General features: G+C 48.1%; 1 protein-coding gene across 1 annotated transcript in view; it reads right to left on the bottom strand.

The window, feature by feature from the left end:
- The window catches only part of LOC308531858 (uncharacterized protein), a gene marked incomplete at its 5' end in the record, with an annotated part of 48,368 nt that extends 22,791 nt beyond the window's left edge, over window positions 1–25,577 (bottom strand). Inside the window, 2 exons of the mRNA XM_081108952.1 lie at window positions 23,216–23,329; window positions 25,547–25,577. Of these exons, the coding sequence (XP_080965078.1) occupies window positions 23,216–23,329; window positions 25,547–25,577 (145 nt within the window). The remainder of the gene's footprint in view (window positions 1–23,215; window positions 23,330–25,546) is intronic.
- Between the last annotated feature and the right edge of the window lie 1,171 nt (window positions 25,578–26,748).

Raw genomic sequence — 26,748 nt, forward strand, 5'->3', positions numbered from 1 at the left:
AGCCCTGCACAGAGGCATTTGCCGGATAGCCTCAGGCAAAGGCTAGATTAGCACCTCCCTAGAGGACAGAAGTTCTCTCACTGCAGACACAGCTGATTCTCATAGCCACTTGGCCTGGAGGTCAAACCCTCCCTGGAATTAGCTACAACAATCAAGATTTAACTGTAAGACTTCGAACAAAGACCACTAGGGGGTGCACCAAGAAAGCATAACAAAATGCGGAGACAAAGAAACAGGACAAAATTGTCAATGGAAGATATAGAGTTCAGAACCACACTTTTAAGGTCTCTCAAGAACTGTTTAGAAGCCGCCGATAAACTTAATGAGATCTACAAGAAAACTAATGAAACCCTCGATCTTATATTGGGGAACCAACTAGAAATTAAGCATACACTGACTGAAATAAAGGATAATATACAGACTCCCGACAGCAGACCAGAGGAGCGCAAGAATCAAGTCAATGATTTGAAATGCGAGGAAGCAAAACACACCCAACTGGAAAAGCAAAATGAAAAAAGAATCCAAAAATGCGAGGATAGTGTAAGGAGCCTCTGGGACAGCTTCAAGCGTACCAACATCAGAATTATAGGGGCGCCAGAAGATGAGAGAGAGCAAGATATTGAAAACCTATTTGAAGAAATAATGACAGAAAACTTCCCTCACCTGGTGAAAGAAATGGACTTACAGGTCCAAGAAGCGCGGAGAACCCCAAACAAAAGGAATCCAAAGAGGACCACACCAAGACACATCATAATTAAAATGCCAAGAGCAAAAGATAAAGAGAGAATCTTAAAAACAGCAAGAGAAAGAAACTCAGTTACCTACAAGGGAATACCCATACGACTGTCAGCTGATTTCTCAACAGAAACTTTGCAGGCCAGAAGGGAGTGGCAAGAAATATTCAAAGTGATGAATACCAAGAACCTACAACCAAGATTACTTTATCCAGCAAAACTATCATTCAGAATTGAAGGTCAGATAAAGAGCTTCACAGATAAGGAAAAGCTAAAGGAGTTCATCACCACCAAACCAGGATTATATGAAATGCTGAAAGGTATCCTTTAAGAAGAGGAAGAGGAAGAAAAAGGTAAAGATACAAATTATGAACAACAAATATGCATCTATCAACAAGTGAATCTAAGAATCAAGTGAATAAATAATCTGATGAACGGAATGAACTGTTGATTATAATAGAATCAGGGACATAGAAAGGGAATGGACTGACTATTCTTGGGGGGGGAAAGGGGTGTGGGAGATGCGGGAAGATACTGGACAAAAATGGTGCACCAATGGATGAGGACAGTGGGTGGGGAGTGAGGGCGGAGGGTGGGGCGGGAACTGGGAGGAGGGGAGTTATGGGGGGGTGGGGGGGAAAGAGGAACAAATGTAATAATCTGAACAATAAAGATTTAATTAAAAAAAATAAAAATAAAAATAAACTTAAAAAAAAAAAAAAGAAAAACAGCAACTCTAGATCCTTAGGGGATAATATTCAGGTCATCATTTCCTACCAGCCTGTTAATTTTTTCCCCCAGGCAGGCAGGCAGCTTCGCAAAGTTGTTCAATGGAATGGTTTGATAGGTCAAGAACAGATTTTCCAGTTTTGGGGGGGCCACTCCAAAACTACCAAGGGGTATCACCTGACAAGTCTCAGGACACTCAAAAACAGGAGGAGAAGCCTGCGGATTTACCCAGTCCATTAAGGTGACATTGCAGGAAGGAGGTAATAGGAATCTTTCCTATGAAATGATAGCTCCTGAAATTTATGTAAAAATAGTGAATATAAATGGTTACGAGAAGGACAGCCTATTAGCACAAAGGTTCCTTTTTCACCTAATCGCCAATTAATGTCACTTGGAGGGAAGCCAGCACAGTCCCTCCTAAGCTTCCTTTGTCAGTGCACCACTCTCTCTGAGAGGGACATGCAGTGACTTTCTGAAGCAGCGACGGTCTCCACGTTCCACACCATGATTTCTCCATCCACACTGGTGGGAGCGAGGAGGGCAAGAAGTGAACAGTCACCCGCAGCTAAGATATAGCCCATGGAGAGCTGTCTTTCCTCCCAGGGGGAGTGGGTAACCGCAAAGGTATCCTGGAAAGAACCGCAGAGGAAGCCACTAATCCCTGTTCCCAGAGAGGACAGGTCCCCTTGCCCAGCGGACTGCGGGGGCACCGACAGCCCCACACTCCAAATCGGGCTCCCGGGAGCCCCGAGCAGCGCCCTGCTGACCCCCCGCCAGTGGAGAACGTGCACTTGGAGGCCCCCCCAGACTGCTTTCCGGGGTTTTCTTCTCTGGGTTCTAATGACCGGGTCCACCAGAGACACAACAAGCAGTCTGTTCTCTCACCAGTGATCTTGTGGCTCATTTCTCCCACCTTACCCATTCATTCTTCCCCCTCAACATACCCTTGGAATTACTGTCTTCGTCTCTTTGTGTTTATGCTGATTACATATTGGTCGGTCTTGTCTCCCATACACCCTCTTTGAAGGGTGGGGATGGGCCTGTGCACTATCCATTATCTGGAGTGTCTACTCACAGGGCCTCATGCCCCCAGGGGGTGCAGTAAATACCTTTTACCCACAGCCCCGATGTCTCCTCATGCCCTCTCTGCGCCTCTGCGAGCTCGTCTGACCAAACCTTCCGTCAAGTCCGGTCCAGGCAGTCCAGGTCATGGCCACGTGCAGATAATACATTCCTCCCACAACTGAAGCACAGTGCCCTAGCTGGTTTGGCTCAGTGGATAGAGTGTCGGCCTGCGGACTGAAGGGTCCCGGGTTCGATTCTGGTCAAGGGCACATGCCCAGGTTGCAGGCACGATCCCCAGTGGGGGACATGCAGGAGGCAGCTGATCAATGATTCTCTCTCATCATTGATGATGTTTCTATCTCTCTCTACCTCTCCCTTCCTCTCTGAAATCAATTTTAAAAATTAAAAAAAAAAAATAAGTAAGACGTCGTCTGCACCTCTGGAGCCTCTCCAGCCCGAGGCATGAACACGGCCGTTTCCAGCCTCGCAGCTAGCACACTCTGGTGAGTCCAATTAGCTGTGAAATGTGTCATCAGCAATTTGTTACTAATAATAAAGTACTGAATGGGATGACTTCTTCTTTAAAAATAAATTTGAGTGAATTCAGGGTTATTTTTATAATAACCCTTCATAATTTATGTAGCATGACTTATGAGTGTGAAACTTCGTCGTTTCCACCCTTTTTTGCCTTCTGATGCACATCACCCCCATCCCCCTCATGGCTGTGTATATGTGAGGCAGTTGCTTCCTTCCGGCTGGCTGCCTGCCTTTGCACTTGAACTGCAACTCTTTCCCGAGTCTCCAGCCTGCCCTCCTCCCCCATCAGATTTTGCAGTTGTCAGGCATCCCCAATGCATGAGCCAGTTCCTTCAAATCAATCAGTCTGTGTCTGTCTGTCTCTCTCTCTCTGTGTGTGTGTGTGTGTGTGTGTGCGCGCGCGCCGTGCATCCTATTGGTTCTGTTTCTCTGCAGAACCCTGTCTGATATCTCGCTGCAGTCTTTTTTGTTGTTGTTGTTAATCCTCACCCAAGGATATTTTTTTCCATTGATTTTTAGAGAGAGTGGAAGGGAGGGAGTGAGGGAGGAAGAGGAAGAGAGAGAGAGAGAGAGAGGAACATCGATGTGAGAGAGACACATTGATTGCCTCCCACACACACTCCGACAGGGGCTGGGGATCGGGGATCAAACCTGCAACCCTTCAGTGCTCAGGCCGGCGCTCTAACCACTGAGCACACCCAGGGCTCACTCCACTCTTAAGAGCACTATTCTAGGTCACACAGCTGCTCAGAGGCCGAGACAATTCTTCAATCTAAGTCTGCCTGACTTCGAACCCCATATTCTGCTCATCAAATGACACGTCTTGGGGCTCAGGTCGGGGAGGGCTTTGGAAAAACTGAACCTTGAATCCCGGACTTCCCATTGGTGTGAAGATTCTAAGGGAACCTAGCAGGGGACTGAATGGAGAGCCCAGTAGCTGGGCTCCCTGCCTCCCTGGGCTGCGCCGTGCACCACCCAGCCGGCCTGCAGCCTGCGAGGCGGAGGAAACACAGCCTCGGGCTCCTGCCAGCTCAGGTTGGCTGGAAGCAGGGTGACCCGGTCCTTCTGAGCCGTTCCGTCTCAGTGGGAGGAGTGGCGATGTTTCTTTCCACCCCAGGTGCCTGGATGCTCAGCTGGGGAGTCCATTATCCCATCCCAGCCGTCCAAGGAGATGCTCTGCTTTTCCATTCCTCCTCAGTCTTTCCTGGCAGCCGCTCCCCCTTTCTTCCCGCCCCTGTCCCCCTTTCTTCCCGCCCCTGTCCGTCTGAATGTGGGGCTGAGAAAGCAGGAGGAGGGAGGGAGGGAGTGAATCCGGGGTCCGTGAACAGAGGACAAGCACGGACAGCACAGCTCTCCCTGCCACCCTTCCCCATCTAGGACCAAGAAGCAGGAGGCGTGAGAGGAGGAAGTCATTTCCTCCCATCTCCTTTCTGCGTGTCGGCAGGGCAGCCTGCGTTGCAGGGCTGCAAGAGCAGAGCAGGTGTTCCCAATGGCCTGAGCCGGAGAGGGGGCCCCGTGTCACAGACTGGGGCTCCCATTTCATCGGGGGCCAGCCGCTGAGCAGCCCCCCGCTGAGGAATGTGGGGTGCCAGCTGGAGGGTGGGAGCATCCAAACCCTCCCCCAGAACTAACTGGCTTTGTGCTCTTTTAGACACATGGGGGAGGAGAGGAAGGGAAAAACCATTGTTTTTAATGGTCTTAGTTCAAAGGAATCTATGATGTAACTATAAATAAATGAGGACGGTCTTTTACATATTCAGAATACCAAATGTTACATATGTGTGGGAATGAGTGCTAAGCATATGAAACCCAGCCAATGTGGTCATCTTGACCACACGCCTATTTTAAATCTCCGCTGTGTCTCTTCTGTAGCCGGTTGCTTGTCTCCAGAAGCCACGTGTAAAAGCCCAGACATACATCACAGAGGAAGCAAATGAAGATTAATCGTATCTAGCATGTCATGACTGTAAGTGGGCTAGATAGCCTCATTTTAAAAATAATTACCAAGCGAAAGCCCAATGATAAACCGAGTCTGGAGACATAGTTAAAACAAAGTGACTAGCCCTGGCCAGTGTGGTTCAGGGGATTGGAGCACCGTCCCACACACCACAAGGTTACAGGTTCAATTCCTGGTCAGGGCACATACCTAGGCTGTGGTTTCGATACCCAGTCGGGGCCTGTATGTTGGAGCCCGTAGGGGAGGCAGCTGATCAATGTGTCTCTGTCACATTGATGTATGTCTCTGTCTCTCTCTGTCTCTCTCTCTCTCTCTCTCTCTCTCTCTCTCTCTCTCTCTCTCTCTCTCTCCATATCCTCGGGTGAGGATTTAAAAAAAAAAAGAAGCCCTGACCGGTTTGGCTCAGTGGATAGAGCGTCCGCCTGCGGATCGAAGGGTCCCAGGTTCAATTCCGGTTGGGGGCATGTGCCTTGGTTGCGGGCACGTCCCCAGTGGGGAGTGTGCAGGAGGCAGCTGATTGATGTTTCTAACTCTCTATCCCTCTCCCTTCCTCTCTGTAAAAAAAAAAACAAAAAACAAAAAAAACCAATAAAATATATTAAAAAAAAAAAAGAAAAGAAAAGAAATAGCCCAGCTGGTGTGGCTCGGTGGTTGGACAGCAACCTATGAACCAGGTTGAATTCCTGGTCAGGGCACATGCCCAGGTTGCCGGCTTGATCCCCAGTGTGGGGTGTGCAGGAGGCAACTGATCAATGATTCTCTCTCATCATTGATGTTTCTATCTCTCTCTCCCTCTCCCTTCCTCTCTGAAATCAATAAAAGTATATTTAAAACAATAAAATTCTGTTCTTATAAAAGGTACTACAATTAAAAAAAAAAGAAATACAACAAAGTAACTCATGGCAGGTGAACATAAGGAATGGGAAAATGTAATTAATTAAAAAGAAGCATGACCTCTCATCTTAGTGTCAAAGTTAAAGCCAAGGCCAAGAGCATCAGATGAAACAGTTGCCCAGAGAACCACCTCTAAGGGCTCACAAATATGTCCCATAGACCTTGAGGCCTGGAAGATCATTTTTCTTTTTGTTCTCATTTTTGTATCCAGTACTTTATTGGGGGAGGCGGGGGGGGGGGGGGAAGAACTACTGCAAGGCTTAAAAATCAGGTGGTTTCAAATTTTTAAAACTCCATATTTCCAGGTTCTCTTGTAAAATCAGAAAAGGGCCTGAAGTTTTCTGTAGCATCGATCATCTAAGCAGTTCCCGTTGGCCAAATCCAGCCCTTCCCCCGGAGGAATCCACATCCACGAAATCTATGCCAAGACACATAACAATCAAACCCCAGAAAAGACAGAGGGGAAATCTTGAAAGTGACACCTTAACTGCAATTTCTCACTGGAGGCCACAGAGGCCAAAGGAAAAGGCGTCGTTATTTTCATGAGCGAAAGAAACCCAGGCACAGCTCTCCATCCAGTGGAAATTTCATTCGGGAATGAAAGGAAAAGCATTCCAGAGGAAGGAGAAGTGAGGGAACTTGTCACCAGCCCACCTCCCCTAAAGACATTGATTTTTAAAAAATCCAAAAATAGGTAAAAATACACAAAACCGGGTTCTTTGGAAAGATTGAGAAAATGGACAAATCTCTATCAAGACTGACAGAGGGAAAAAAAAAAGTGATTTAAATTTAAATCACCAATTAGCTATACCAGAAATTAAACCGGGTATCACTGCAGACGGCAGACATCAAAAGGATGATAAGAGAATATCACAAACAACTTCACACGCATAAACTGGACAACTTACGTGAAACGGACCAGTTCCTCAAGAGGCGCAAGCTACCACAAAATCTAAAAGAGATCATTTGAATAGCCCTGTGACTATTAAGGAAATTTAATTTGTACTTTTAAAACCCTGTAGAGGGAAATGCTTGATTCTAGATGATTTTGCTGGCGATGAGTACCAAGTGTCTAAAGAAGAATGAAAACCAATTCTATGCAACTGCTTCCTGAAAAATATAAGAGGAAACACTTTCAGATCTAAAAAAAAAAAAAAAAAAAAAGGCTGAGATGACTCATCAGTTTTCCTTTTATGAAGCCACGAAACTAAAACTTGATTAAGACATCACAGAGAGGAAAATTATAGGCCCGTCTCGCTTGCAAACAGATGTAAAAAGTTTAAAGAACATATTAGCAGATCCAGGCCAGTGATGCAGAAGAAGAACACGTCTTGTGCATTTGCATCCAGGGCTGCAGATCTGTGGTCACATTTGGTCATCGCAGCGCAGAATTCACCGTGGTAACGGAATAAAGGAGTAAAAACATATGGTCCTCTGAACTGGTGCAGCGTGAACATTGGGTAAAATTCAATGCCTCCTTCATGAGAACCCCTTACAAACTGGGAAACAGGAGAAACTAACCTGAGCCAGGTTACCTAGAAAGAACCTTCACGAAGATCCTATTTAATGGTGAATGAAAGTCCCTCCCCCCCAGATCAGGAACGAGACAAATCTCCTTACAATTACCACTCCTACCCGATACTCCACTCACGGTCAGCGCGATAAAGCACTTAAAAAACACCTAAAGAGGCCATCGCTGGTTTGGCTCAGGGGATAGAGCTCCAACTGAAAGGTCCAGGGTTTGATTCCAGTCAAGGGCATGTACCTGGGTTGCAGGCTCCATCCCCAGTAAAGGGCGTGCAGGAGACAACTAATCAATGATTCTCTCTCATCACTGATGTTTCTCTGGCTCTTTCCTTCTCCCTTCCCCTCTACAATCAATAAAAATATATTTTTTAAAAGTAAAAATAAAAAAGATTAGGGGCCCAGCTAGAAGTGTGCTGAGAGGTGGAGAGCGGGAAGTTGAGGCTGGATACCCTACCCTCTGCCCCTTTCAGCATGAAAGTAATTCATGTCCAGAGACTAAATGTGAGTTTTCAACACTCAAGAAGCAATTGCATCAGAAGACATAATTGTGTGCCTAAGAGCTTCTTTTTTCCTCCTTTTCCGGAATAGACCCTTGGAGACATTGGTTGCACCTGGATTTCTGTTTCTCCGTTCCTATCGCACTCACTCCTGCCCTGGATAATGCTTTCTCCGTAGGAATCACAACGGAAGAACGGGCCCTGGGCCTTCCAGGGTCTGCTGTGTGAGGTCTCAGAAGATAAAGCCCCCTATGCGTTTTGCAGAACTGGGAGGTCTACAGCACATCACCTGCATCCGGGCATTTCTGGACCCAGCGAGGACGGTCTTTCCTTCTCCTTCACCTCACGCTTCCTTGGTCCACTGCTTAGGCCAGGAGCGGCCACTGTAACAGGAGAGCAGGCTAGAGACCAAGCCTACCCCTTGCCATATTGTCTGCATGTCACATCCGTGTGGCCCTAAAACCCTAGGACGGTGCAGTCCCAGTGTCTAACCTGGTCCAAGACTCACACAGTGGGGTCTTGGTGTAGGGTGGCTCTTTAGGAGCCTGAGCAGACGGACACAGTACAGGGGACCAGAGGAGGAGGACAGACTGCCAGACCCGTAGAAGTGGGGGGTTCCCCTGCTCCTGCTCCAGAGGGAGACCCAGGGAGATATGACGCCTTCAGCACCATGGCCTCCAGGCATGTGTGGGAGGGAATGTCCTAACCTTCATCACCTAAAGAAGGAGAAAGGCCGTCATTCCCACGGGGTTCTGGGCTGTGATCGTGTTGAAGCATCTCACCCGTGTCGGCCAGTGTTATTATTATGCAGGTCACCACGCTCATCTACAACCCTGTGCTCCCGCACTCAAGTTCCTTTCGCCGAAGATCCTAACTCACTTCTACGAGGCTATGGAATCACAACACCCTGAACAGGAAACATACAGCAGTGGGTGGAGCGAGTCATTGCAATGACAGTCCTTTTAATTTGATGGCCAAGATGTACGGGCGGGATGGGGATAATGGTTTCGGAAACAGCCAGATGCTGATGTTATTTCTGCAGGAAGGAAGACAGGGCCCGTCTCCGGCAGTGGTAGGAGGCGTGAGTCAAGAACGGGTTTTTAATTTCTTGTCTTGGTCCATATCACTTAATGAATATTTATCGAGGTCTAGGTATATTATGACTAGGTCCGGGAGAATATTAACATAAACAAAACAAGAGCCCTCCCCTCAAGAAACATTCAGTGTAGCTAGGAAGACAGACACGTAAACAAATAGCTAAAATGTCCTGTGAGAGGGTGTATGAGTGAAACACAGTCGGGAGCTGTGAATTCTGCTTGAGATCAGGGGAGTCTTCATTGTTTCTCTGAACATGGAGATGTTTGAACTGAGTCTTGTAAGATGAGTGGAGGGAAGAGGACGTGCAAAGGAATGGTTAGCAAGAACAAGATGTGTCGCCCTGGCCAGGTGGCTTAATTGGTTAAGCATTGTCCTGTACACCAAAAGGTTTCGGGTTCGATCCCTGGTTGGAGTGTGTATGGGAGGCAAATGATCAATGTTTCTCTCTCTGTGTCTCTCTAAAAATCAATAAAAACATAACCTCAGGTAAGGATTAAAAAGGAAAGAAAGACCAACATGTGTTTAGGGAACTCCAGGAATTAGATAAGGCTAGGCAAGAAGAATGTTTGAGAGAGAGAGTGAGAAAGAGGAGAGATGTCGCATGTGGTTCAGGGTGGCAGGAGTGAGACAGGGGGACAGATATGGAAGCTGGGAGGGTATGCATGGGTGAGTGGTATATGATGAGAATATTAATGAAGCCGGGAAATACAAAAGGAGAAGCAGGACTAGTGTGGGCCGAGGTGCAAGACAGGGAATCCATAGGTTGGACCCTGGAGGAAGATAAAATCCCTTCTCCGTAGAGACAGTGGCCTTCTTATCCAGGCTAAGGGCCGATTCTCGGACTCCTTTGTTCCACCTGCATTAGTTCTAGTCTGTTCCATTCAGAAATGACATCTTCCTATTTCTGGCTTTACCTGCCTCTATGACAGATACCCCCTGAGTTCTGATTGTTTTAATACTTAACTCTGGCCCTGGCTGGCTTGGCTAAGTGGATAGAGCGTCGGCCTTCGGACTGAGGGGTCCCAGGTTCGATTCCGGCCAAGGGCATATGCCTGGGTTGCGGGCTCCATCCCCAGTGGGGGGTGTGCAGGAGGCAGCCAATCAATGATTCTCTCTCATCATTGATGTTTCTATCTCTCTCTCCTTCTCCCTTCCTCTCTGAAATCAATAAAGAAATATATTTTTTTAAAAAAATACTTAACTCTGCAAGGGAAGAAACACTTCTCTCAGCAGGTGGACAGTCAATCAACCCTATTAGAAGTCCCTGTGTTGAGAAGCTCATGGCCTCACTGCTCCATCCAGCACCTAATGTCATAGATCGAAAGCGTCACTTTTCCAGAATAGTATGAAAACACACACAACGAGGCTTTGGAATCATCCATCCATCCATCCATCCATCCATCCATTTCAACAAATAGTTATTGGGTACCTACAAGAGCTCTTTCTGTAGGGGTTAAGAAGTACAAGTTGGCAGTTACAAAATAGTCATGGGGATGTGAGTACAGCATGGGGAATATGGTCAAATAATACTGTAATAACTACGTATGGTGCCAGGTGAGCACTAGACTTCTCAGATGGATCGCTTCATGAGTTATATAAATGCCTAACCATGATGCTATACACCAGAAACTAATGTAATATTGAATGCCAACTGTAACTGAAAAAATTTTGAATTAAAAAATATATAAATTGCCGAAACCGGTTTGGCTCAGTGGATAGAGCGTCGGCCTGCGGACTGAAGGGTCCCGGGTTCGATTCCAGTCAAGGGCATGTACCTGGGTTGCGGGCACATCCCCAGTGGGAGATGTGCAGGAGGCAGCTGATCGATGTTTCTCTCTCATCAATGTTTCTAACTCTCTCTCTCCCTTCCTCTCTGTAAAAAATCAATAAAATATATATAAATATATATATATATATAAATTAAAAACACACAAAACAAAGTGAGGCCGTCAACAAGGAGAGAGCTATGAGTACACCGGCATCAAGGATATTTCATAGTGTTTCATGACTATAACTAATAACTGCAATAATGAAAGTGAAATATGACCTTCATCAAGCCTGCTCCATGTACATTAATTCTTCTGTACAGCCCAGGGAGGTGAAGGTTAGGGCTGTTGAGTAACTTCTCCGTCTTACCCTCCCCGTGGGTGGCCCGTCCAGACCTGGAGCCCAGGCCTGCGAGTTTAAATGCTGCATTTGTAAATGTTTTTAATGACCAAGTTTGTTAACTGCAGAGTCTCTTTCAACAGCGCATTTCTGTTTCTGAGAGAAGGCAGATGCCTTCCTGGGACTCTTGCCTGTCTTCCATCATCAGCTTAGTTTCCCATGCAATAACACACGCAAGGAGACTTAACTCTGAACCTAGCAAGCGGTGGGCAGCAAATGAACGTGAGTGGAGAGGGCTTGGCATGAGTCGGGGCGTATGGAAGGTAACATGATGAGCTGACTCTGTTTTTGTGGAATCAGCAGGACGCTGAGGGTCTTGACTGCCAGGAGGTAACTGTGTCTATACGTCAAATAAGAAAGCAAGGCCACACCATGAGTGGCCTAAGTCAACTGAGGAGGAATCGAAGGTTCTGAGCTTTTCTTTTTCTTAAAATCAGCATAATTCTTCATCAAAAAAATTTTATTTTAAATACAGTTGACACTCAAGATTATTTTGTATGAGTGTTGAGGGTACAGTACAGTGGTGAGACGCTCATACACTTCATGATGGTCCTCTGCAGCTCTGAGCTTTTCTATTCTGCTTCTGTTTAGACCTCCTGTCCCTCCTCCGTTCCAGCAGAGAAGGTCCCAGCCTGAGAGGTGAGACCAGGACCCACCGGGAAACCACTCAGACCACATATTTGCTTTCAGAGTTGGTTGACGACGTCAGCCCAGGCTTCAGGAACAGTTGGTTGCGAAAGAAGAAGGCTCACCCAGCCAGCACCTGAAGGCACTGAGATCCCACTCATCCAGCCAGCCCCGGACACCCTTCTGTTATAAATGCAATCTAGGACATGTTGAAATTACGTTTTCTTTTTTCCTCTGCAGGGTTTTTAAAACGTGACTTTACCCAGATACAGATTTTAAAGGAATGAAGAGGAGCCCAAAATTTACCACGTTGCTTAACCCCACCCAACTTCTGTGTTTTCCCGGTTTTAGTTGGGGATAATAATTGCACCTTCTTAAAAAATTTTTGAGGATTTGATGAGAAAATCTACACAGGCACTTAGGATAGGGCCTGGAACACAGCAAAAACTTGACCAATGATGAACTATTATGGAGGTCTCTTTTTAAAAATCTTCATCATCAATTAGTCGTGATTCTTTGACCTGTATCCTTCACCCTCTTTAAAATATCCTATTGTCTTGATTTCATATTCAGACCTTTTTCTCTCTCTTTAAGGGCATTTGAATGTAAAACATGGTTTAGAAACAACTAGAATTTCTTCTGTACAAGTACCACGTCCTAATAGACTGACCGAGCTGCCCTGGTGTTAGGAGGGTGAGTCAGGATGGCGAGCAACGAGCCTGGGAGTCCTGGCATGAGGTCTGTCCCTGACTGCCCCTGTGATTCTCCAGGAGATTCTAAGGCACCACAACCTAAAGGAGGGAGGGGCAGTGTTGCTCTGCTAAGGAAGAGCAGCCAGAAGAAAACACCCTACGCTGTCTCTGTCTCGCTGCGGGAGGAGCACCAGCAAGCTCTACGGATAGCAGGGCCAACGAAAGCAAAGCCCAGGTGCTGCATCCGTGGCAATCGCTGGAGAACCTGCCCTGGAGCTTCATGGCTGGCAGACGAGCCCACGAATGTCTGTGCAAGGTCCTTGGAGAATGGCTGCTGGGAGATCCATGACGTGGGGACTCCACAGCTTCCCAGGGAAGCTCAGGGATTTGCAATACTTGAAGCATGTGACCCCTGGGGGAGCAGATAACAGTAACACAAGGCTCAGTGGGTGCACACCATGGGCTAGAGGAGGGGCACGCTCCCACTGGCCTTTTAGAGGAATTTCAGGTAGATGTCAAGCTCCTCCTTGTATCACTCCTTTTGTAGTTTTTCTCTTTTGGCCAAGTTTTCCAACGTCTGTGATTCCTGCGAATGTTTGAAGGCTGGCGGAGAATGGAATGATCTGGTTCTCTGGCATGTGCTGGATTGGGAAAGGGCTCTACGTAGAGACTGGAGATGTAGAGAGATAGCTCGGAACGTGGCCTGTGCTTCTTTATGTCCTGGGATGGGGAAGAAGAAGATGAATAGCAAATGCTACTTTTTATTGAGAGCTTACGATCTGTGAGGTGGTGCACCACGTGCTTTGAATGCAGGATCTCATTTAATCCTCACGACAAGTTAGAGACAGGGGCCATGATTATTTCTATTTCCTGGACGTGGAAACCAAAACTTGAAGAGGTTGCATCACTTGCTCATGGGCACAGCTGGTTCACAGAACTCAACAAGACCCTCTGATGCTGGAGGCTGTACTCTGAACCACCAGGCGAAAAAAGTTGTGACTTTTGACGTGACTTAGAGAAATATTGGAGCAGGCACATTTCTTCAAGAGCAGCGCCTACATCTTTGATGAATGTCCTCGACTCTGCCTCATCTTCCGTTAGGCCAGGGCTGGCGTCTCATTGAATTTAGTGCCCCTGCCCCTGGGAGTTTGTCCAGCTGATAACCAATCAATGTTTGTCAGGTGACCTGACTGATGAGTTGTGTGTGACAGATTCTGAAAGCTAGATTTACCAATTAAGAGATGTTGCCGCCCTAACCGGTTTGGCTCAGTGGATAGAGAGTCAGCCTGCGGACTCAAGGGTCCCAGGTTCGATTCCGGCCAAGGGCATGTACCTGGGTTGCGGGCACATCCCCAGTAGGGAGTGTGCAGGAGGCAGCTGATCGATGTTTCTCTCTCATCGATGTTTCTGACTCTCTATCCCTCTCCCTTCCTCTCTGTAAAAAATCAATAAAATATATATTTTTTTAAAAAAAGAGAGATGTTGCCACCTGACCTCTCTACAAGAGCCACAAAGTGAAAACAAGTGTTACTGATGGTCCCAAAGCCCATGAAGAAGCCAGAGAGAGGCCGAGCCAGTTTGGTTCAGAAGATAGAGCATCAGCCCTTAGACTGAAGAGTCCCAGGTTCAGTTCTGGTCAAGGGCATGTACCTCGGTTGCAAGCTTGATCCCCAGCCCTGGTCTAGGTGCGTGTCGGGGGAGAAGGGGCAACCAGTCAATGTGTCTCTCTCACATCGATGTTTCTCTCTCTCTCTCTGTCTCTCCCCCACCTTTCCACTCTCTCTAAAAAATCATTGGAAAAATGTCCTTGGGTGAGGATTAACAAAAAAAGAAGCCAGAGAGAATCACCCATCATGGCACCATCACCATTGCCCAGCAATTGTATTCCTTACTAGAGGCCCAGTGCATGGATTTGTGCACTGGTGGGATCCCTTGGCCTGGCCTGTGGGAATCAGGTGGAAACTGGCTCTCCAACATCCCCCGAGGGGTCCCGGATTGCAAGAGAGTGGTTCTCAGGTGATGCACCCCAGAATCGGGCTCCCTCCTCTCTGGTTCCAGGTGTGCCACCCGAGAAGCACAGCTGCCAAGTCACTGCAGCTTGGCAGCTCCTACGTAGAGCGTCTTCCCCCTGGTGGTCAGTGCACGTCATAGCTACTGGTCAGTCAGCGGGTCGGCCAGTTGCTCAAGCTTTTATCTATATCAGCGGTTCCCAACCTATGGGTCGTCAACCTGTGGGTCGTGACCCCTTTGGGGGTCGAACGACCCTTTCACAGGGGTCGCCTAAGACCATCGGAAAACACATATATAATTACATATTGTTTTTGGGATTAGTCACTATGCTTTAATTATGTTCAATTTGTAACAATGAAAATACATCCTGCATATCAGATGTTTACATGACGATTCATAACAGTAGCAAAATTACAGTTATGAAGTAGCAACGAAAATAATTTTATGGTTGGGGGTCGCCACACCATGAGGAACTGTATTAAAGGGTCGTGGTATTAGGAAGGTTGAGAACCACTGATCTATATAGATAAGTCAATACATTTTTCAGAGACAACTCAGGGAACTTCTAGAGTTTTAAATCTAGGATTCTCATAGCCACTTGGCATGGAGGTCAAACCCTCCCTGGTATTAGCTACAACAATCAAGGTTTAACTATAAGACTGACCACTAGGGGGTGCACCAAGGAAGCATAACAAAATGCGGAGACAAAGAAACAGGACAAAATTGTCAATGGAAGATATAGAGTTCAGAACCACACTTTTAAGGTCTCTCAAGAACTGTTTAGAAGCCGCCGATAAACTTAATGAGATCTACAAGAAAACTAATGAGACCCTTGATGTTATATTGGGGAACCAACTAGAAATTAAGCATACACGGACTGAAATAACGAATATTATACAGACTCCCGACAGCAGACCAGAGGAGCGCAAGAATCAAGTCAATGATTTGAAATGCGAGGAAGCAAAAAACACCCAACCGGAAAAGCAAAATGAAAAAAGAATCCAAAAATGCGAGGATAGTGTAAGGAGCCTCTGGGACAGCTTCAAGCGTACCAACATCAGAATTATAGGGGTGCCAGAAGATGAGAGAGAGCAAGATATTGAAAACCTATTTGAAGAAATAATGACAGAAAACTTCCCCCACCTGGTGAAAGAAATAGACTTACAGGTCCAGGAAGCGCAGAGAACCCCAAACAAAAGGAATCCAAAGAGGACCACACCAAGACACATCATAATTAAAATGCCAAGAGCAAAAGATAAAGAGAGAATCTTAAAAACAGCAAGAGAAAGAAACTCAGTTACCTACAAGGGAATACCCATATGACTGTCAGCTGATTTCTCAACAGAAACTTTGCAGGCCAGAAGGGAGTGGCAAGAAATATTCAAAGTGATGAATACCAAGAACCTACAACCAAGATTACTTTATCCAGCAAAGCTATCATTCAGAATTGAAGGTCAGATAAAGAGCTTCACAGATAAGGAAAAGCTAAAGGAGTTCATCACCACCAAACCAGGATTATATGAAATGCTGAAATTATCCTTTAAGAAGAGGAAGAGGAAGAAAAAGGTAAAGATACAAATTATGAACAACAAATATGCATCTATCAACAAGTGAATCTAAGAATCAAGTGAATAAATAATCTGATGAACAGAAAAAATAAAAATAAAAAAATAAATCTAACACACGCAGTAACATTCAACCACTTATTGCCATCACATAGGGTCATTGCTACAAGGTCATTGGCCCCCCAAAGACTTCAAACTAAGTATGTACCCCCTCCTAACTCCTATGATTATGAAACACTACCAGGGGTGGTATAGAAACTTCAGTTCTGGTGCAAAGCTGCCCACTCTTTGAGGCCAATGAAAGGATTGAAGGGAGTATTCCTGGGAGAGAGATAAGGATTTTTTTCATTATCCATAATAAAATTACTGCCTCCGGGTTATGGCTTTGGTTTAGAGAGGGATGAAGAACTGAGCAGTTTTTAGGAATCGAGTTGCCTTTCAATTTGTCTTTCAAGAGACTGAAGGTGAAAAAAAAAAGGGACTGAAGGTGGCTGAAGGTCACCCAAGGGACTGGGAATGGGAGGGTCCCCTGATGCCAGAGATGGAACAGCTGGAGAGGTCCCAGGGCGGCCCTGGGCGGAGATGCCTGTGTGCTTCGGGAGGGATGGGACGGGCCCCCCAGAGGCAGGCGAGGGTTCTACTTACTCTACTCTCTGCCGCCATCTCAGGCTTGGGAAACTGCCAGGAGACCTGGCTTTTGTCAGCCATTAGAATGCCCTGGAGACCACAGAATCCCAACGAACTCTAACACTAACTCTGCAAACTCCCAAATGGCTCAGCACAGCAGGCGGCTGGGGTTACTGCCTACACACCCAACCCTATGCCGCGAAGAGATGAGAATTTTATTCAGCACTGCCAAATGGTATTCCGGGGATATTGTTCCAGTGACGTTCATGGGGACCCTCTCTGGGAAAAGGTCATGTATATTCAAGTAAGTTTGAAAAATATGAGGTTTGTTTTCTACAGGATTCCTCTGGGCTTCTCATCTGCTATCCCGAATTGTGTATCTCCAAGAAGAAGACTGTGTGTATATTTTAAAAGTCAGGTTCTAGCCTGGCTGGCGTGGCTCAGTGGCTGAGCATTGACCTATGAACCAGGAGGTCACAGTTCAATTCCTAGTCAGGGCACATGCCTGGGTTGCAGGTTCGATCCCCACTGGGGTCATGCAGGAGGTAGCTGATCAATAATTCTCTCTCATTGGTGTTTCTTTCTCTCTCTCCTTCTCTCCCTCTCTCTCTCCCCTCCCCCTTCCTCTCTGAAATCAATAAAAATATATTTTTTAAAAAAAGTCAGGTTCTAATGTAAAAGATAGGTGATGCTTCCACTTACTTTTGGGTTAGACCAGGAGCACAACATCAGTGACACGCTGCTTAAAACTGCAGGAACACAGGCATGGATTTGTGTACGTATGCGAATGTGCATCTTTAAAAAAAAAAAGTACCGGGAAAGGATGAGTGATGGTGGAGGTGGCGGGCTGGGGAGGGAGAGATTTAGGAAAGTCAACACCCCCGATGGCAGGTCTCGGCCCATGATTCTGATTCTGAACCCCTGGGTGACCTTCCCAGGGTCAGTCACTCCACATAGCTGGTTCTGCTTCCCATAGCCAACGTAGAAATTTAAAAAGTAAAGGCATCTCGAATTTTCTTACAAAATATTACAAGGCTTCAACAAGCCCACGCCGCCAAATGTTTTGAGCTTGTGGTCAAGGACACGGCCTAATGACAGGGTAGGGTCTTGACCACCAGCAGGATTAACGGAGGGGTTTGCCGAGCAGGCACAGAGTCTGTCCCGCCAGCACTGTGGGTAGCTGACATCCTGGGGTCAGGGTGAGTCATGCCCTGTGTGCATAAACACCCAGGCATGCTGTGCCCTTGGGCCATAGTGGCTCACATCCCTGGAGACTTGAAAAGAAAGAAAACCTAGGTCCTAGAACAATGAGGCGGTGACCTCTTTTCCGTTGCAGACAGAAAACAAGACAAATTGGCAATGCAATCCTCCTTTTCTATTAACCCCGGGGTGTCCTATTCATGGGGGGGGGGGGGGGGGAGGGATGGAAGGGGGGTAATGAGATTGCCCAAGTGGCTATTGGCTCCGATCATGCTAGCGCCTACCAAAGAGACAGGACTTCCAAGAAAGGACACAAGGAAAAAGTGATCTTTGTGACGGCAAGCTTGTGAACTTTGTCCAAATGTTATGCTGCCCCTTTGGCATTGCTGAGTCACTGGGTTGTCTTGAAATCTGAGTTTCAAAGCCTGTGAGGTGAGGCCTGCCGCAAGGAAGCCTCTTTTGAGTAGTGCAGGGGCGCCACCTGGAGTTCTGTGTGAGTACTGCAGCCAGCGCTTGGCTGATTCGCAGTTCTGAGGTGGCCTGAACCGGGCTGGTTCCCTTTTGCAACAACAAAACCTCCCAGCCAGCCCAGCATTTGCTTTGGCAGCCCAGCAAATCAAAAAACACTTATTTCAGTAGTTCCTACGGTACAATATCAATTAGGGTTCTCCAGAGAAACAGAACCAACAGGGTATATATGCACACCATTAAGAGATTTATTTTAAGGTATTGCCTCATGTGGTTGTAGGGTCTGACAAGTTCAAAATCTATAGGCTGCACATTCTGGCAGAAGTTGGTGCTACCGTCTTGAGGCCAAATTTCTCCACCTCCAGGAAACCTCAGCGTTTGTCCGTAAGGCCTCGAACTGATTGGATGAGGCACACCATCCAGTCACCTGACTGTGCCCCATCGAACCCCGTACATCACAACATTGACTGTATCTATACTAATAAAAGGGTAATATGCTAATTAGACCGGATGTCTTCCAGACATCCATCTGGACATCCTTCCGGACAAGGCCACAGTGGTGGGGGCCGAGGCAGAGGCGGTTAGGGATGATCAGGCTGGCAGGGTACGGCAGTTAGGGGCAACCAGGCCAGCAGAGGAGGGCAGTTAGGGGCGATCAGGAAGGCAGGCAGAGTGGTTAGGGGCGATCAGGCAGGCAGGCAGGGAGGTGAGCAGTTAGGAGCCAGCGATCCCAGATTGGAGAGGGTGCACTGGGCCTCTAGTTTGGAGATAAGACCTTTAAAAAGGTGATTAAGTTAAAATGAGGTCGTTAAGGTGCGTCTTCATTTAATATGACTGGTGTCCTTATAACAATAGGGTGCACAGAGAGAACAGACGATGCGAACAGACCTGCAGGTCAAGGAAACAGGCCTCAGGATAAACCCACCCACCTGTACCTTGATCTTGGGTTTCTAGCCTTCAGAATTGTGAGCAAATAAATTTATGTGAGGCTGTTCCAGGGTTCCAGGGCAGGAGGAATAGGGAAACTGAGACAGGAAAGTTAAAACAAGGCCAAACAGTGTGGGCAACTGGCAGCCAGCTTGTAACCAGCAAGCCATTTTCTTCCCCAGCCAAGAACAGGAGAACAAGTGGTTAAAACCCTCCCTAAGGAGAGGATGCGGAAAGGGAGGGGGAGGAGGAAGGGGAAAAGGGCAGCTTTACTCCCTAAGCAGAGAAGCCAGCAGCGGTCTCAAGCCTTGGCAAGCTAACGTTGGCAGGTGCTCCTCATGAATTCTGGGAAGGCCACAACAAAGTACAAGGGGCCGTGAGAATGAGCCTGCACCAAAACATTCAGCAGAGGAATCTTGAGACCTTTCGGCAGGAGGGTATATAACGCCTTAGGCCTCCCCCCAACCTGCTCTTCAGATCAGCGGAGAGCCGTCTGTGCTTCGTAAGCCTGATGTGTAGGTGTGCTTGCTTTGCTTTTTCAATAAAGGTGCATGCTTCCATTGCTTTAATAAATTGGCTTTTCACACCACAGGCAAGGTCTCTCGTATTAATTCATTTATATGAGAAGACAAGGGTCGAGGTTGGGAACAGCCCTCTCCCACTGACTGGGGTTGGGGGTGGGGGCCTGTCGGGGAACACCTTCCTGATGTTGGCGAGAGGTGCCTACAACAGCCTCCCAGCCAGTGGTACTGCGCCATGGCAGCCCAGCAAACCAATAAACCAGGTATTTCAGTGTCTCTTCCACCTTAACTGTCCATCGTTTACTTTCACGTGTGTAGAACTGTTGCATAGTTGATGAGACTTTCAATGATTTGAGGTTTAAAATTCTCTTAGGTTGCCAAGAGGATGCCATTTAATGTCATTTACTAGGTTTGAGTTCACCTGTGTAGCAGACAAAGGCGCATTCTCATGCAAGCCGCCGCCTTCCCGGCTTTTTGCACTCCCAGGAGTAACAAATATATTTAAATTATTATAATACACCCCCACACGCAGGTGTAATGGAAATGAAAGTGCCCTGAAACAATGCTTTCTTGTGCGGAGGGCTGGCCGGGGCTGCCATGGGAAGTGTGTGCTTCTGGTGACCAGGCCTGTAATTTGAGCAGACGCCACCGTGTCAACAGTACTTGGATCAGGTCGGTATGGCTCCCGGGGCTTCCCTTTTGTGTCAGTTACTAAGACACGTCCGTCTCAGACCGTTCAGGTTGCTATAACAGAATACCGCCGACGGGTGGCTTATGAACAACAGGAATGTATTTCGCACAGTGCTAGAGGATTCCACACACCTTTGCCCTCAAATCCCTTTACCAGTCCTATTTCTGACTTTCCTCTCTTTGTCAGATTTTGTTTAAAATTTTTCTTGGCATCCTCTCTCCTTTTATACTTGAGCAATAAATGTGTGCAGAAGCGATTCTAATCAACAAGCTTGTCACTGGCTGTATAAACCTCAAAGTAACAGAAGAATGAATAATCCATTTAAAAAGTGCTGTGCTGGTCACCGATCACCTGAGATGGATACGCCCTGTAGAGGGCAATATTTCTCGTTGCCTAGAAGTTTATAATATTTCAAAGACAAAAATAAGGCCGCGTAGCCACACCCCAGGAGAGCAGAAATGAAGAAAGCCTTCTGGGCTCAGTGATGGTCACAGACGTCCACCGGAAAGGAGACATCACTGATGATACGCTTGATTATTGTATGGATGGAAAGGGGGCCACATGCTGACCTGACAAGCTCAGGGAGGCCTGCATGGCGGTCTTGCAAACTGAAGGACCTAAAGTAGCCACAAGGATGGTCTGAAATTAAAACTTTTAACTAAAAGCAGTTACGGTGGGTAGTCACATCCTAGGCCGGTATCTTCCCTGACAAAGGTCAATCTTTACTTTAACTGAGCCTATTGCATATCATGGAAATGTCAGGGTATATTAGCATAACCAATGGACACAGACACTGGAGTGGTGGGGGCTTGCCCTCAGGGGTGGGAGTGGCAGGGGAGTTAATGGGGGCGGGGAGACGTATATAATACTTTAAACAATAATAATAAAAAACGAAATGTCAGGGTAACTTGTAACTTCCCTTTTCCCTTTTTCTGGACCCCTCAGGGCACAACCAAAAGCCCTGGGCACCAGGATGGAGACCACAAATTCCTTCATTGTTATTGTTATCATATTAATTGTTGACTGCTACCTATCCTGTTCCCACCTCAGTAAAAGAAGTATGTGTCTATCATTTTACTTTTCATCCAATCCCAGAGGTCCCTCCCTTTGCTTTCTCCCGCCTCCCTAATCCATCACCAATGGATTTCACGTAACCCACTTATGTCTCCTCCTTTGATTGTAATGTATAAAACAAGGTGAAACACTGCCATACTCTGGGGCAGCGGTCGCCAACCTTCCGGACCTCACAGACCACCAGGGCAACCCCTGCTCTGGAGCATTATCCCAATCCATTGAGATTCTGCTTCCCAACAATTGTCGACAAGCCTGGGTTGTGAGCTCGATCCCCAGTAGGGGGCAGCCGATCAATGATTCTCTCTCATCATTGATGTTTCTCTCTCTCTCCCTCTCCCTCCCTCTCTGAAATCAATAAAAATATTTTTTTAAGAATTTATGGTCCACACCTCTCCCTGCTCCTCCTCCCCAAACCAGGAAACGCAATGTCCCATGACAGCGACCCAGAAATAAAAAGTAGTTAGTACAAGAAACATACAAAGAGGTTCCTTACGAATTTAACATTTTTAGAGCGGCATCAGAAAAGAGGGCGTGATGGTTTCCTTTTTGCTGTGTGTGAGTGTTAAGACCTCTCCAGGCCTTTACAAGCCCCCCAGTCCACACATTCTCATTTTACAGAGGAGATATAGCATCTGCTCGTTTTTGGAAGAGTGATACATAGAGCAAGAATTCCACGAGGGACAGTGCGCTCAGCGGGCACAAATCTGTCTCTTGCTTCAACAGTGTTTGGACGGAATAGACCCAGGGAGGCCCCTTCTTCCAGCCTCCGGCCACTCTCCTGTCTTATCCAGTCACCACCTTCAGAACCACCTCCGGGACCAGCCAACACACTGTTGATGTTTATTTCTACCTTAACTCCTTATCGCCAGACAACCATGAGCTCCCAAATTCATCAACTATTCCACCCACTGCGGTGGAGGCTGCGGTCAACCGCCTGGCCGGCCTGCCTCTGGGGCTCCCACACCTACCTCTCGGCTTCTATTTCGACCTGGAGGATGGAAGTGGCTCTGGAGGGCGTGGGCCACTTTTCCCGCAAGTTGGCAGAGAAGAAGCGCGAGGGCGCTGAGCGTCTTAAAGTTGCAAACCCAGCGCGGGGGGCCGCATTCTCTTCCAGGACGTGCTGAAGCCTCCCAAGATGAGGGGGCAAAACTCAGGACGCCATGGAGGCCGCCCTGGCCTTGGAGAGGAACCGGACCCAGGCCCTCTTGGAGCTGCAGGCCCCGGGTTCTACCCGCGCAGACCCTCAGCTCCGGGACTTCCTGCAGAACCACTTCCGGGTGAGCAGGTGAAACGCATCAAGAAGATGGGCACCACCTGACTCACCTTGCAGGCTGCCGACCCCTGGGCTGGGCGCATATCTCTTCCAAAGGCTCCCCCTCAAGCACGACTAGGAGCCTGTGGAGTCCAGAGGCCTTTGAGGGGCCCCTCTGCATCCCCCTGGTGTCTGGCTTTTACCGGAGCCTCTCCCCGAAGAAACTACTAGCCGTTCTTTTAACCACCCTGAAGCCCTCTCCCATGCATTGGACCAAATGAAACAATAAAGCTTTTTGCAGAAAAAAATAATAAAATTCCACGAGGTTTCGTGGAGACAGAATATTCCAATACTCACGGTGGAAGCCAGCTGCTCGGGTAACACTTGGCTGGTTCTCTACCACGTGGTTTATGGGGAAGGTGATCTTGTTGTTGTTGTTGTTGTCATAACTACAAGCTGCGCTGCCATTTCCTGGGGGTCAGGTCATTATTATGACCAAAGCTTCCTGAGGTGAGGCCTGTGGGTCCTCGGCGACTGAAGGACCTATTGGGTCAGTCTCTCCTCTCTGTTCTCCAGCCATAGAGCTGTTTTCACGGTCTCGTGGCAACACGCATGGTCCTCGTGTTGAGGCTGGGCTCTCCTGGTGCTGGGAGACCAACAAAAGACTCCCGTACCTGCTTGTTGATGAGCAGTTTCCCGAGACTGTTCCTGGGGCCCTGGCTCCTGGAGTCCAGTTAGACGGTCACTACATGAGTATTCCTCAGCCAATGAAGTTTTGAAACGTTGATTGAAGCCACATTAATTTGTCACAAAAATGTTCCTTTACTTCAGTCAGATGTCTCAGACCCTTCCGAAGTTCATGTGCCTCGCGAGTCTCCTAGAAGGCAGATATGACCCAGAGCATGTCACTCGCTGTTTTGAGTAAAAACGTCTTTTTTTTTCTTTTTTCTTTTTGGCCAAGCATCTGGAGGGGCCGGTGTCCCGAGAAACGTTCATGGGGGCATGCTGAGTGACTTCAACCTGTGCCTTGGTCAAGCCGTCCTGGTGGCTCTCCATTCCAGAAAAAAAACCCTGCCAACTGGGGTTTTCAGATAAAATTTGGTGAAGCAGTTAATGGACCCCGTCCAAGGACCCACAAATCAGGGCCGGCCTGGAATGGCTCCTTTGCCTGTGCCCTTGCTCAACCTTTGGTCACAGTACATAGAAGGGGGTTTCAGATCCTGGTTCTCCCTCTTCCTCTCTCTCAACCTCTCTTTACCAGAGTCACAGAAATAGTTCTGAGCGCGTTCAGACACCAATAAACAAACAAATAAACAAATCCCCCCAAACAAAAACAAATGCCTTGCCCATCGATGGCGGTGGCAGCTCAGCACTTTAGGAAAGGCCTCATCCCAGTCCCCTTTCCAAAGGGGCTACCACATTAGAGACGCACGAGCAACCACTCCGTGGTAGAAAGATGTGCTTCCAAATAAACAAGCTCTGAACGTTGGAAACGGTCCCGTCGTTGAATCTGAATGCATTTCAAGCTGTCCGCTCCCGGGAGGCCAGGATTAAATTCTGGGGAGCAAGACTGTTCCCTGCCCAGCTCCCCTGGTGGCGGGGCTGGCGCCTCACTGTAAACAAACAAGGAGCCTGGATCTGCGCGTCGGTTTCCGCCTGTGACCAGGAGATGGCGCGACCGGAAAATGAATGCCCGCATCTCGGTGGGCACACCAGGCCTTTCTGCTTTTCACACGAGGTCAAAGGTCCAGGGCAGGACTAGAAGACCCAGTATTGTCCAAGACCACAATTCAAAACCGGAAGATGCAGACAGTTCTGGGGTGTGTTTCTTTGGGAGGAGTTGGGGGGATTGCGAAAAGGTCTTTTCATTCCTTTTTCCAGCCACGGCTTCATGGTTCCAGTTCCTTGACCTTTCTCGCTGCCCTAGAGGAAGAGAAACTTCCTGACTCGTACAATTGGACCGTCTGACCTTTCTTGTTCTCACAGGATTTAAGCTTGGGAAGGAGTGCTGAGGACACTTGGTCCAGGCTCTCTCTCCCAGCGCAGGAATTGATCTCATTAGTAAAGACGCCATCTATTCTGAAAATCTCACGAAGGTCAATAGTTCGTTCATTCACGCAGCTGTCAGTTCCTTCTAGACCAGTGGTTCTCAACCTTGGCTGCACATTAGAATCACCTGGGAATCTTTTTAAGCTCCTCGTTCCGGAGGATGAGGCCCAGAAATCAGGATCTTAAAAAGATTCCCAGGTGATTCTCATGTGCAGCCAAGGTTGAGAACCACTGGTCTAGACCTACAGGCGCGGTGGTTGGTCTAGGTCAGTGGTTGGCAAACTGCGGCTCGCGAGCCACATGCGGCTCTTTGACCCCTTGAGTGTGGTTCTTCCACAAAGTACCGACTTCTGCACATGGGCCACAAAGTTTCAATTGTACTGTACATGCGCCCCCGCACGTGGTATTTTGTGGAGAGCCACACTCAAGGGGCCAAAGAGCCGCATGTGGTTCCCGAGCCGCAGTTTGCTGACCACGGGTCTAGGTGGGTTACTGCCCTGACTGCTGCCCTCACACGGCTTACGGAGTCCTTTATTCATTCACAATTCACTCATTACACGGATGTTCAGTTATTTAATTGTTTGGCTTCAATGAATGAAACGGGTCCTGTGCCTCACCTCACTAAATCCTGCAACCAACCCCTGACACAGGTACTGCCATCCTCTGCCATGGCAGGTAAGGAAGCAGACACTCCGAAAGAGTAAGTCCCGTACCCAAGGAAACACAGCTCATAAGTGGTGGTGGTCGTGGCAGGGGCCTGACTCCGAGGCCATGCCCTGAACCGTTCCCTTCCTTCTCGGTCCTCCCGAGTGTGCGTGGACAGCCCGTGGGGATCCCGTCTTCTCACGCTGCCACCTGAGCGCTCTCCTGTGAACCTTGACGGACACGTCCGCCTCTCAGGGCACCTGGAAGGGTCTTGCGCTCTTCACTCCTCTGTCTCAAAGCTGCTCCTGCCCTGGCCGGTGTGCTCAGTGGTTAGAGCGTTGGCCTGCCCACCAAAGAGGCTTGGGTTTGATTCCTGGACAAGGGCATGGTACCTGGGTTGCTCCCTGCCCCCCGTCCGGGCACATGGGGGAGGAAACCAGTCGATGTATCTCTCACATCAATGTCTCTCTCTCTCTCTCTCTCCCCCCCCACCCCCCACTTTTCCCTCTTTCTGAAAAGCAATGGAAAAAAATATCCTCAGGTGAGGAATAACCAAAAATAAATAAACACATAAAAAACAATAAAAATATTTAAAGCTGCCTCCTCCACATAACCCTTCAGTTAGTTGAATGCCAAGAGCACGCCCGGACACTGTTTTATTTTCTTAGGCTAAGGAGACCCAGCTCCCGCCTGCCCCTTAAGAGGCATGGCTTGCGACCGCACCGTCCTGCGCTCCGCATCTGCCAATGTCTCTCTTTAAACATCGTGCCCAGAAAGGCGGGCGGCGAGAGAACGTGGCGGAGAGCAGGGCCAGCCATGCTTTCTGTCCGGAGCAGAGCGTGTGGGTTCGACTGGCTCTCCATGAAATGAACCCGAACAGTCTTACCCAGCATGAGGCTCGGTGGACCTAGGCTCGCCCCTGGGGACTGGGCTCGGCCCTCAGGGTCAGGGTGCGCCTCTGCCCGTCTTGGCTCCGCCCTTGGGGTCTGGGCTCAACTCTTCTGGGCAGCTGGGCCCTTTGGGGCTTGGGTCATTCGCTGGGGACTAGCTTCACCTCTTCAGGCCTCAACCCCACTCCCTGGAGCGACCCTAGGCTCTTAGGTGCTGGGCTCCGCCCTCTGGACGGGACTCGGCTGTTCTGGACTTGGCTCCGCCCTCTGGACGGGACTCGGCTGTTCTGGGCCAGGGTGAGCTCT

Source organism: Myotis nattereri, assembly GCF_964212035.1.
Source record: "Myotis nattereri genome assembly, chromosome: 16".
Taxonomy (NCBI): domain Eukaryota; kingdom Metazoa; phylum Chordata; class Mammalia; order Chiroptera; family Vespertilionidae; genus Myotis; species Myotis nattereri.